The sequence below is a fragment of the Melospiza georgiana genome, chromosome 11 (genome assembly GCF_028018845.1).
Source record: "Melospiza georgiana isolate bMelGeo1 chromosome 11, bMelGeo1.pri, whole genome shotgun sequence".
Classification (NCBI taxonomy): Eukaryota; Metazoa; Chordata; class Aves; order Passeriformes; family Passerellidae; genus Melospiza; species Melospiza georgiana.
Genome location: NC_080440.1, coordinates 15,927,512 through 15,939,528, shown reverse-complemented (window position 1 = coordinate 15,939,528; position 12,017 = coordinate 15,927,512). Strand labels below are relative to the sequence as shown.

General features: G+C 57.3%; 2 protein-coding genes across 2 annotated transcripts; both read left to right on the top strand.

The window, feature by feature from the left end:
- Positions 1-599: 599 nt before the first annotated feature.
- HYAL2 (hyaluronidase 2) lies at positions 600-3,457 on the top strand. Its single transcript, XM_058032006.1, has 4 exons — positions 600-635; positions 1,103-2,044; positions 2,666-2,755; positions 2,889-3,457. Exons 2-4 carry the CDS (start codon positions 1,118-1,120, stop codon positions 3,300-3,302), a joined length of 1,431 nt encoding a protein of 476 aa, XP_057887989.1. The 5' UTR covers positions 600-635; positions 1,103-1,117; the 3' UTR covers positions 3,303-3,457.
- Positions 3,458-5,006: 1,549 nt separating this feature from the next.
- Positions 5,007-6,655, top strand: HYAL1 (hyaluronidase 1). The gene is made up of 3 exons (XM_058032038.1): positions 5,007-5,913; positions 6,041-6,130; positions 6,220-6,655. The coding sequence occupies exons 1-3, from the start codon at positions 5,017-5,019 to the stop codon at positions 6,535-6,537; spliced, it is 1,305 nt and encodes a 434-aa protein (XP_057888021.1). The 5' UTR covers positions 5,007-5,016; the 3' UTR covers positions 6,538-6,655.
- Positions 6,656-12,017: the final 5,362 nt, after the last annotated feature.

Below are 12,017 nucleotides of genomic sequence, written 5' to 3'. Positions count from 1 at the left end.
CACGGGGCCGTGGCTGAGTCAGCAGCACCGATTGCCCGAGCCCTGCACAGGATGTCCTGTCCGGCACAGCACCGCCCTGGGGTCGCCACCGTCCTGGGGACACTGCTCTGCTGCTGTCACCACCATTGAGGACACCAGCACTCTGGCTTACCAGCACTCTGGAGTCACCACCATTGTAGGATCACCAGCTTTTTAGGGACAACATGATCCTGGTGTACCATCCTGGGGTGGTATCACCACCATTCCAGAGTCCCCACTTTGGAGTGATGATGATCCTGGGGTCACTACGGCCCTGGGGTCACCACCAATTACTGTGGTCACTGTGGTTGTGGAGTGACCACGACCCTGGGGATACCACCACCCCGCTGGGGCCAGCCCGGTCCCGGGTCACCGAGGTTTGGGGACCCCCGGCCCCCTCAGGCCGCGCTCCCCCCGCCAGCCGTGGCGCCCCCTGCCGGCCCCAACCGCGGCCCCGCCCCGCCCCTTTCCGCCGCGTGGGGGGGCGGGTCCTCCCGGGCCGTACCAATCGCGGCGGGACAGGGGGATGACTCCCCGGTGCCCGGTACCGCGGCCCCACGGAGGTGTGTGTGTGCGGCGGGGCTCCGCCGCCGTCCGGAGCCCGAGGCCCCGAGACGGTAGGTGCCACCAGCCCGGCGCGGCGCGGCGCGGGCGGGGCGCGGGGGCGGGGCCGGCGCCCCCGCGGGTGGTGCGTGCCGGAAGGTTTAAAAGCCGCGGCGGGGGGGCGGCGGCGGTGCTGAGGAGCCCGCGGCGGGGGATGGCCTGAGGCGCGGTGAGAACCGCGCGGGGAGCGGGAGCCGAGCGGGGCCGCCGGGGGCCGCGCCCCGGCGCTTTGTCTGCCCGGCTCGAACAAAGGCAGCGCCGCGCCGGCACCCGGGAGAGCACGAGCGGGCGAAGCCGCTCGGGACCGGGATTCCCGAGAAGCAGCCCTCACCCGGGGCTCTGCCCGCACCCTCTGGGCGCTCTCTGCCCCGGGAGGGGACTCGGATCGGGGTCTGCTTTGGGGGGTGCGGGCAGATCGGCCCCTGCCTGCACCCCCTCCTGCCGGCCCCGCTTTCTGACTCTGTTCTCCCGCCGCCCCCAGGTCCTGTCGGGCAGGATGCGCGGGGGCTCCGCGGCGGCGGTGGCTGTTCCCTGGCTGGCCCTGCTGGCCTTGGCCCGGCAGCCCCCCGAGAAGCCATCGGCCGCCCCCCATCTCACCCGCCGGCCCTTCCTGGTGGCCTGGAATGTGCCCACCCAGGACTGCAAGCCCCGCTTCCAGGTGTCCTTCGACTTCAGCATCTTCGACCTGGCTGCCTCCCCCAACGAGGGCTTCGTGGGGCAGAACCTCACCATCTTCTACAAGGAACGCCTGGGACTCTACCCCTACTACACCCGTCAAGGTGTGGCCGTCAATGGTGGTGTCCCCCAAAACAGCAGCCTGTCCGAGCACCTCGCCCGCCTCCAGGAGGGCATCGAGAAGTACATCCGCTCATCCACCAAAGAAGGGCTGGCCGTCATCGACTGGGAGGAGTGGCGGCCTGTCTGGGCTCGCAACTGGAAGCCCAAGGATATCTACCGGGAGGCTTCACAGGGACTGGTGGTACAGCGTCATCCCACCTGGCCCCCTGAGAAGGTGAACAAGCAGGCAGCGTTTGAGTTTGAGTCGGCCGCCCAGGAGTTCATGGTCAAAACCCTGCGCAAGGCCAAGAGCTTCCGACCCAAACAGCTCTGGGGGTTCTACCTCTTCCCTGACTGCTACAACCACGACTACAGCAAGAACAAGGAGAGCTACACCGGGCAGTGCCCAGACGTGGAGAAGTCTCGCAATGACCAGCTGAAGTGGCTCTGGAAGGAGAGCATGGCGCTCTACCCCTCCATCTACCTCGACCCGCTCCTGGACTCCACTCCCAACAGCCGCAAGTTTGTGCGGGCGCGGGTGATGGAGGCCATGCGCATCTCGCAGAAGCACCATGACGATTACTCCCTGCCTGTCTTCGTCTACACCCGGCCCACCTACCTCCGCAAGCTCAATGTGCTCAGCCAGGTAGGCCTGCACCACTGGGACCTCCTCATTCCAAGCCCTGCACGTCTGGGCTTTGGGGTCAGCTGAGGTGCTTCCTCTGCCTGTGTATTGCACCTTGTTCCCATGGAGCAAGGTGGCTCTGGAGGCTCGTGTTGGCACTCATGGTGTTACTGGCACCTCATGGTTTGACTGTTTCCATGTGGTGGGAAGCAGCACCATTTGGCATGGGGCTGGCAGCTGACCCCAGGGAGCAGGAGGAGTGCTTCCTCTCCTAGGACCCCCAGCTCAGCCCCTCTCTGGGGTAGATGATGGGGTGCCACAAATTGTTTCCTTTATGGATGGGATATCTGGCACCAATGGTGATTATCTCCAGGAAAGTGCCTGGGATGTACTGCAGGACTCAGGTCCTGGCAGCTGGAGCCCTGAGGTGTGTGAGCCCCCAGCTCCTGTGCTGTGCTGGCTTAGCCCCTGAGGAGGAGGGCAGTACTGGGAAGCCTGGCCCCCAAGTTGTTGGGACGGTGCCTTTTCCCTGGAGTGGGGATTGGGTCCCTGATCCTGCAGTGGACGCTTTGGAGCACACTGTGCTGGGGCTGTGGGTGCTGCGTGGGCTCTGTGGGCACTAACCAGACCCTGTCCCCACAGGCAGACCTGATCTCCACCATCGGAGAGAGCGCGGCTCTGGGTGCGGCTGGGGCCATTCTGTGGGGTGACGCAGTTGACACCAGAAACCGGGTAAGTTTGGGGTCAGTGTGGGGGTAGATGGGTGGAGGGATCACCTGCCCCAGGGGAGGACCAGTGGCTGAGCTGTCCTCCCCATCTCAGTTGCTTCTCCCTGGGTCTCACCCTGGTGCTTCCCTTTCCCTAGGAGTTGTGCCAGTTAATGAAAAACTACCTGGAGGGGGACCTGGGACGCTACGTTGTCAATGTCACGACAGCAGCAGAGCTCTGCAGCACCGCGCTGTGCCAGGGCCGGGGTCGCTGCCTGCGCCAGGACAGCCACGCCGATGTCTTCCTCCACCTCAACTCTTCCAACTTCCAGCTGCGGCGCCGGGATGCTGACCACCCCGAGCGCCCCCTCTTCTGGGCCGAGGGCCAGCTCTCCTCTGCTGACACACTCTTCCTACGGACCCACTTTCACTGCCACTGCTACCAGGGCTGGCAGGGCAGTGGCTGCCAGACACGTGCTGGCCCCCGCAGTCACGCCCCCGGCCCTTTGGCACCGCTGGGACTTGGGGTGCTGTTGCTGCTTGCAAGCTGGTGCTACCCGCCCCTGGACTGAGCTGCCCTTTTCTCTGGCGGTGTAGGAGGAGCCTATTTAAGATATCCCTACCCTGCCTGGGAGGCAGCTAATTATGGAGGGCTGTCCCTCACTGTGGCGGTGTGGGAGAAGAGCTCTGCGGTTGCCCCATCTTTGCCCACCCTGCTGCAGTGCAGGTGCCCTTCATGGGGATGGGGGGAGGAGGGGGACCCCTCTCCTGTTGTAAGGAGAGGGATGGGGGCAAGAGGGACACGGGGGCGGGGAGCGGGTGCTGCGTGGTGCTGATCCCCCGTGTGCTGCCCCACACTGAAGTGCTTTACCTCGAATAAAGCTGGGTCAGACTGAGAGCTGTGGGCTGCTGTGGGGCGAGGCGGGCACGGGTCCCTCGACTCGCGGATACAACCCCCGGCACGGGGCGGCGGGAAGCGGTGTGTGTTGGTAAGGAGCTCGGGGAAAGCTCTGCTCTGCTGCGAACTGCCCCGCGGCGTGGAAGGGGCCGGAGCCGCGTGGGCAGCCACGGCCGGGCCACCCACGTGGAGCCTGCGTGCGGCCCCGCCCCGGCCCCGCCCCGCGGGATTCCCCGCCTGGCCCGGCCCCCAGCCCCCGGCAGTGCCCGGGATGCAGTGCCCGGGATGCGGGGCTGCAGTGCCCGGGATGCGGGGCTCTGGAGCCCCCGGCAGTGTCCGAGATGCGGGGCTGCAGTGCCCGGGATGCGGGGCTGCAGTGCCCGGGATGCGGGGCCGGAGGGAGCCCCCGGCAGTGCCCGAGATGCGGGGCTGCAGTGCTCGGGATGCGGGGCTCTGGAGCCCCCGGCAGTGCCCGAGATGCGGGGCTGCAGTGCCCGAGATGCGGGGCTGCAGTGCCCGGGATGCGGGGCTGGAGCCCCCGGCACCGCGGTCGCCATGTGAGGACGCCGTGCTGCGCGCTATGGCCGGGGGTGGGTTCAGCCCCGCTGGGCCGCGCCCGCCCTGAGCTCCGCTGTCCCGTGCCACGAGTGTCCCCCAGCGGTGCCCTCGCGTGGCTCCTTGTCCCCGACACCGCCCTGCTCTGCCTGTGCCCGTGCAACCTCTCGGGCCACTGCCCTGTCCGGAGGGGTGCCCGTGGGCATGGAGCGGCCCCGGGTGGCACAGCCTCCTCCCTGCCCACGCTCCTCCGCTGCAGTGAGTGCCCGTGCGGTGCTCGCTGTGCCGGCTGTCCCGTGCTGTGAGTGTCCCCAGGCAGTGCCTTTCTGTGCCTCCTGCCCCCCTGTGGCTGCGGAGGTGTGCCATGGCACCGCGGGCTGTGTCGCGCCGGGTCCTGCCCGGTGCCGTGCGCTCCCTCCCGGCAGTGCCCTCCTCCCGCCAGGGAATGGCCGGCGCTCTCCGCTTGGCGAGCGGCGCAGCCCGCGTCCATCGCCGTGACCTTGCTCCCCCCGCGCCGTCCGTGTCTGTTTGTCTTTCCAGCCCACTCATCGCCGGCCAGTCATGGGGTGTTGACTCTGCGCATTCCTTCCCTGCCGAGCCCGCCGCCGCCGCTCCTTACGCGGGGCTGACGCTGCCGTCCCACGCCGGGACTGCTCTGCTGGGCTCCAGCTGCTGATGAATTCGGGGGCTTTGAGGAAGTGGTGACCCTGGGTGACCGGCACCGCTTGGGAACGGAGGTGCGGATTACCGCCGGTCCTGACTTGGGGATAAAAGCTTCAAGGTCTCAGCTCTCCCCAGACAGCTCCAGGACTCACCCTGAGCACATCAGCTCCATGGCATCAGCGTGGTCCTGCTGGCTCCTCCTGCTGCTCCTGCCTGCCCTGACCCATGCTGGGGGGCCCGGTCCTGTCCTCGTCAACCGCCCCTTTGTCACCATCTGGAACATCCCCACTGAGCGCTGCGCCCAGGAGCACAATGTCACCCTCAGCCTGGAGGTCTTTGATGTGTTGGCCAATGACCACGAGTCCTTCACCGGGCAGGACATCACGCTCTTCTACAGCGACAAGATTGGTCTCTTCCCCTACTACACATCTGAGGGGGTGCCAGTGAATGGGGGGCTCCCCCAGAATGCCAGCCTGGAGGCTCACATCCACCAGGCCACCCAGGACATCAAGGTGACCCTGCCCAGCCCTGACTACGCTGGGCTGGCTGTCATCGACTGGGAGAAGTGGCGCCCACTGTGGATCCGCAACTGGGGCTCCATGGAGATCTACCAGCAGAAGTCAGAGGAGCTGGTGCAGCAGCAGCACCCGCAGTGGCCTCCCAAGGAGGTGGAGGAGATGGCCAAGCAGCAGTTTGAGAAGAGCGCCTGCGATTTCATGAACAGGACCCTGTGGCTGGGTGAGAGCCTCCGTCCCAGCGCCTACTGGGGCTACTACGGTTTCCCTGACTGCTACAACAATCACTTTGATTTGCCCTACAACGGGACGTGCCCAGATGTGGAGCAGCAAAGGAACAAGAACCTGTCCTGGCTCTGGAGGAGCAGCCGGGCGCTCTACCCCAGCATCTACCTGCCCCTGTGCCTCAATGGCACCAGCAAGGTTCTCCCCTACGTGCGGCACCGCGTGGCCGAGGCCTTTGCCGTCCAGCAGGGAGTCCTGGACAGAGCCATCCCCGTCCTGCCCTACTCCCAGATTGCCTTCGAGCACACTCTGCACTTCCTTTCCCAGGTGACGGGCGTGTGGGGATCGTGGGCACCTCTTGGGCTGATGGGCTGGCACCAGGGAGTCTTTATCTCTGCTGGGGCTGGGTGGGGGCTTTGGGCACTGCTGACTTCTCCTCTCCCTGTGGCTGCAGGAGGACCTGGTGAACACCATCGGGGAGAGCGCGGCTCAGGGTGCTGCTGGCATCATCTTCTGGGGCAGCCTGGACTACAGCACCTCCAAGGTGAGTGCAGACAGTGGCATCAGCTCCCTGTCAGCAGGAACCCCCAGTTCCTCAGCTGTGCAGGGCTGTGACACCGAATGCCATTGCAGGAGATGTGCCTGAGGCTGAAGGACTACGTGGAGGGTCCCCTGGGCCACTACATTGTCAATGTGACAGCCAGTGCTGCCCTGTGCAGCCAGAGCCTGTGCTCCGGGCAGGGCCGCTGCGTGCGCCGGGACAAGCAGCAGGGCTACCTGCACCTGGACCCCTCCCGCTTCTCCATCGACCTGCACGCTGCCAAGCCCTGGCTGGTGACACAGAGCCTGGAGCCTGGGGAGGACATCTCCACACTGGCCAAGGAGTTCAGCTGCCAGTGCTATGACAAGTGGCAGGGACCCCGCTGTGACACCCAGGGCTTAGACAAGTGACCCCCCACACAATCCTCTCACTCTGGGGACGCTGGGGCACACAGGGTGACACTACCTCAGCACCCTTGCCATGGGGTTGAGTACCTGACTGTGGGACTCTTAATAAAACCAGGAAGCACCAGCAAGTGTCTCCTTGTCTTCTGCTGCAGCACGTTTTGGGGTGCAGCACGTTTTTGGTGCTTGGGGCACCACTGCTGCCTTGTGGCACTGCCAAGGGCTGTCCTTTGGGCTGGGAGCTTGAGAGGTAATGCCTCAGAGAAACCACAGGAAAAAAGAAAATTTATGGGAAAAGACATAGGAAGAGGGGATGGTGGGGGAAGAGGATGAGAAATGGAAGAATGATGGGGAAAGAGTGGAGGCAAAGGGGGTGAGAAGATGTGATTGTGTGGCTGTAGTTGAAGGAATGTGTGCTCCAATCCCTCACTGTGCACAGAGGAGTGGCCTGAAACCAATACCCCCACTTTGATTTTCCCCTGGATAACCCATATGCAAAGCAGTTAAACCCACAAATGATATGCAAAACCACTGATTTCTGTAACCCAGGCCACAGATTAACTGTACCTATTTCAAAACAGTTAGGAGAAGGCATGAAACCCTGGCCCAGCTGAGATGTTGGCATCTTCCTCTGGATGTTCATCTTGGGGTGGGGAAATCACATGCTCATTTCTCTGATTTTAGGCTCTAATTCAGGTAATCTCTCCTCTTTGGGACTGCACTGCATGGTACTCTGTGTGTACTGGGGCCTTACAAAGCTGCACCCTTAGTTTTTAAGCTGGTTGGTGTAAACCATTGCAGAGTTACAACATTTCTTATGTTCACTTCTTATTGTTGCGTTGAGGAGGATCTGAGAAGATACCACTGGAAACATAATTAGGCCTTTGGATTCCCTAGTCACAGCTTTCAGAAACATACACTCTGTTATTACCAAGCTCTTTGACAAGCTGGGGGCCCCTGAAAAAAATTAGTCATAATTGGATTTTGGCCCAGAATTAATAGTTTTATCTAATTCTTATAGAGATAGCTTGGTAAATGTATGTTAATATTGGAAACAATATTATCTTAGTATTTTTTGTATGTGAAATGTGATTTAAATTACATGAACACTCAAACTCGCTCCTCCCAAGTTACAGGAAATCTGATATTTGCTCTGTATTAAATGCTGAAATTGAAAGCAAAGTTCACCTTGCTATTCATACAAAGAAAATTACTGTGAATTTCAAGTCTTCCTTATGCCTGGAAGGGATCAGAGCTGTGTGCTTGTAACTTGAGGTAATTTAATATGCTTCAAGTATTCAGCTACTGGTGCCTAATTGGGGGCTGGTCTGAGCTTCTCCTGGACAGTATTATCTCAATCCATTAACCAAAGTAAGCACTGAGGTTACTTCATCAGGAAAGAGGTGGGTTACCTCATCAGGAAAGAGACATTTCCTCGGGAGCTGCAGAGGCTCTGGCACTGTCAGAAGCCACAGAAATCCTGCAGAAACCCTGTCTCCAGGTCTGGGCTTGTGGCTTTTCTTAAAGAAAAGGGAGGATGGGAAGTGACAGACTTCCCTTATTTCTTGAAACAGTTCCTTTTCTTGTTATTGAAATACTGCAAACTTAGGCACGAATGCAGTTTGCCACTTTCAAATAATAGCTTTGAATGTGTAAGAGGATTTGCTTTATTCATCCTACTTATTGTAGCTCTTCTGTCCTTGCCCCTCACACTGTGTCTAAAACCACCCAAGACACTGGATTTCATGTAATTTAGCTTGTCTTGCTCCAGACTCTGAGGAATGGAGACTAGAAAGGCACTGCGTGTGGTGCCAGCAGACAATGTGGAAGCATGGAACATCTGCTGGGTGTTTTTTTCCAGGTCTGAAAACCTGTCCCTGTGTGTGGCTGTGTGAGGCAGCCTGCCAGAGCCATCCCACATGGCTGGGGTGTGCTGGGGAGCAGCCAGCAGAGACCCAGGCACGGCCCTTGTGTGGGCACAGCTCTCCCTCTGGGGATGTGCTCGGGGTGTTATCACAGCAGCTCCTGTTCTCCATGCTCTGGGGACTGACCAACCTGCTGTGGGCACGGCTTGCTTGTCCTCTGCATCACAGGCTTCACACTACATCAGTTTCTAGGCTTTTTCAATGTGCTGCTCTAAGAAATGAGGGAAGGCTGTCACTTAGAACTGTCCTTACATTGCCAGGTTTTTCATTTCAATGGCTCATTATTTTTTGTCTACGATGCTTAAGACTCATATCTCCACAAATAATCCCAAGTATTTACCATAGTTAATTATCCCAAACAGAGAGAATTGAACTTCTTAGGGTTCTGAAGACAGAATGATAATTTTACAATCTAAAATGAAGATATCTGTAGTGAGGAGCCTTTAAATGCTTTGTTGTAACCAGGACATAAGTAGTTCAGCTGAAGGCTAAGGTCTAGATTAAGTCTTTCATAAAACAGATGGAAGGAAGCCCTTCCAAAGAATTCACAAGCTTCTCAGATACAAACAGGAAATTAGTGGCCTGTTATTAGCCTAACAAGAAAAGTTCTCATCTGCCTCATTCCCCTGACTAAATAACTCAGAGTCTGTGTAGAGACACATTGTTAGAAAGCAGTTTAGTCTGACACAGACATTGTTTTCAGTTTTGCCTGGATTAACAGCCTGCACCTATGGTTAGATGACCAAGGAGGTGATGTATTTGGGTTGTTTTAGGACCCCATTAGCTATCATTTGCTGTTGCATTTCACTTCATCCAAAGATCTGGACTGAAGCCATAAAACCAAAATCAGGAGTATGTGTTGCAGATCCTTCCAGACCACTTCTGCATCTCTTCCAGCTGGATGCTGAGCTTCCCCTGTTATACAAGTACAAACCTTTCCTGGAAGAAATAAATCCTTCCCAAAAGCAGCTCACAGCAACCGTGTGTTGTGAAATTAAAGAGATGGCATGTGAGTCTTTATTCCATCGGCAGTGTGTGGAGGCTCGTGGCACACAGGGCTGGTCACTCAGAGCTCAGGTTGCTCCGTGGGTGGCAGCTCAAGGGCAGAGGAGGGCTGGGGCAGGTTTTGGTCACTCAGTTTGGCTGCAGCTGCAGAAAGCCCTCACAGCTCTGCTGTGCCCAAAGCTCCCAGGTGAGCTGCTCAGCCAGCAGGAGCAGCTGAGGAGACAAGAGAAACATGAGACCAAGAGGAGAAGGAGGAGGAGGCAGCAGCACAGAAACTGCCTCCAGTGACACTTGAGCCTGTGAGCAGCTTGAGGGGCTGCCCAGAGCAGCAGAGGTTTCACTGGCTCTGAATAAAGCACCCCCCTGTGCCAGTAGCACTGGAGGTGTGCACAAGGCTTCACTGCTTTCCTGTTACTGCTTTTAACCAAACTTGCCACTTCTTTTTCACGTGCAGTGTCAAAGTTCACTTCTGATTATTGTAGCAAAAGTGAAACATCAGCTCCTACAGAAATAATTTCCAGAGCTTCAATGCCAGACTCTGTATCCCAACCCCCTCAGTGTCACTCAGAGCAGCACCGACTTGAACACAAAATTTTCAAGCTGCCAGTTACCTAAAGAGGAAGTGGCTCTTTCTTACAATGCCTTTGTATCTCTGTCTCTCTGTTTTGTTTGAAAATCACTCACTCCAAACCTTTTCCCTTGCTCAGGCATTTCTAGAAAAGAGGTGAAAAGGTTTATAAAAAACAAACCATCTTTAAGAAAGATCTAAAGTTGTCTTCAGGGACCACAGGCTCTGCTACTGCCCTGGACCTGACATCCCTTGTTTCCGAGAAGCAGCAGGAATATCAGCCTTCATTCCTCTGATTCACCAGATTGCAATTTCAGAAGTTACTTGGAAACAACAAAAGTGAGCCCTGAAGCACCGTTTGTGGGCTCGCAGGGAGTGTTTAAACATCCAGCACAAACAGCAGACCTGGCTTTATGCTGTACAAACAAAAATGCCTCTGCGCTGGAGAACGTGTCCCACTTTGTTCCAGAGCTTTCTGAATTTCAGAGCCATTCCTGGGGCTGGGCAGCAGAGCAGCACTTCCACCACAAGAATGTGGGCGCAGCTGCAGCTCCTTTGTTGTGAGAGCTCCCGGCCAGCCTGGGCTGGGCTGGGCTGGGGGTGCAAGGGCTCCCAGGTTTTCTGCTCAAGAAAAGTCTAGCTGGTGTTTTTCACTGCTGGTGGGACTCTCCGAGGCAGAACACTCGCCCTGTTTGCAGCATCTCCGCTGCTCTGATTTGGCAGCAGCTTCCCTCCTGGTTATTTTCCACCCCAGGGCTCTGAAACAGGCTGAGCAGTGTCCTGTGCTGGCATCAGTAAATCAGCAGGAGCGTTATCAACAGCCTGAGGAGGTCAGAGGGAGGCCCTGGGAGTGCTTCCAGTGAAGCTGCTGGCTTGCACTGTATAGAACACCTTGTAAACTCATTTTCCTCCAGTAATATGTTAAGCACGAAGCCATATAGTGCTCCAAACTCTGCTCTAATCTGCTGGTGCAGACTGCAAGCAAACACCAAATCATATAGCAAAACATTTTGTGGGAACTGTCCTGCATTTGACTGTAACTTCTCAAGAGGAAAGATTTGATTTGACAGGTTACTGGTCCTATTCCCCAATTAAGACATAAACAGTTGTAATCCTCTGTGCTGTTGGGCAGAGTTCAAGGTTAGTTTTAGCAAAAACAAACCAAGCTGGAACTGAAGCAGAGGGGAAAATAAAAAAACAAAACCCAAAATTTGGAGGCAGAACCTGCCCACAGTGCAAAGCCTATATTCTTTATTATCTTATTTGTTTTAATACACACCAGCTGATACCTGCACACAGCAGATACCAGCTGAGATAACAGGCAGGGAGTTCAATATTTAAGGCTTGGCTTTTCTCACCATAGCAACAAATCTGTGAGGAGAGTGAGAGGACATGGCTGGCTGGCAGCATGCAGCCCAGCTGGCTGCAGTGGGCAGGCAGCCTGAGCCTGCCCCAGCCCCACGGTGCCATGCAGAGCCCCTGTGGGCGTGTGGGCACGGGCACCCCGCGTGCCCTGGGCACTGTGGGCTGTGCAAGCCACCAGCAGAGCCAGCACACAGGTAGGTGTTCGCTTCCTTGTCTTCGAGGCAGCTGGGAAAGAGGGTGGTCTCTGTTTAATCCTATTTTCCTGTTATTAAATAGTGCAGGTGGTGACCCTTGAGTGTGGGTCTGCCCTCCCCGATGCATAAATCAGCTCCTGGGGCACAAATGACTCTTCACAGTCACTGGCCTGGAGCAGAAGAGCCCTCCAAAGGTACCCTTTCCTCCCTGCACCTCTGCCACCCTTCCAAAATTAGCTGAATGAAACAGATTCTCTGCCATAAATCCATGCTGCATTTATTCACACGGACAAACACCTGTCTTGATTTTTATTTCATGGATTAACACTTGTTCATCCACTGATAGAATTTGTTGAATCAGTAATTACATTCCAATTGAATGAAATAATTTGAAAATCTGTCACCAGAGTCCCATCACTGTCTGAAACC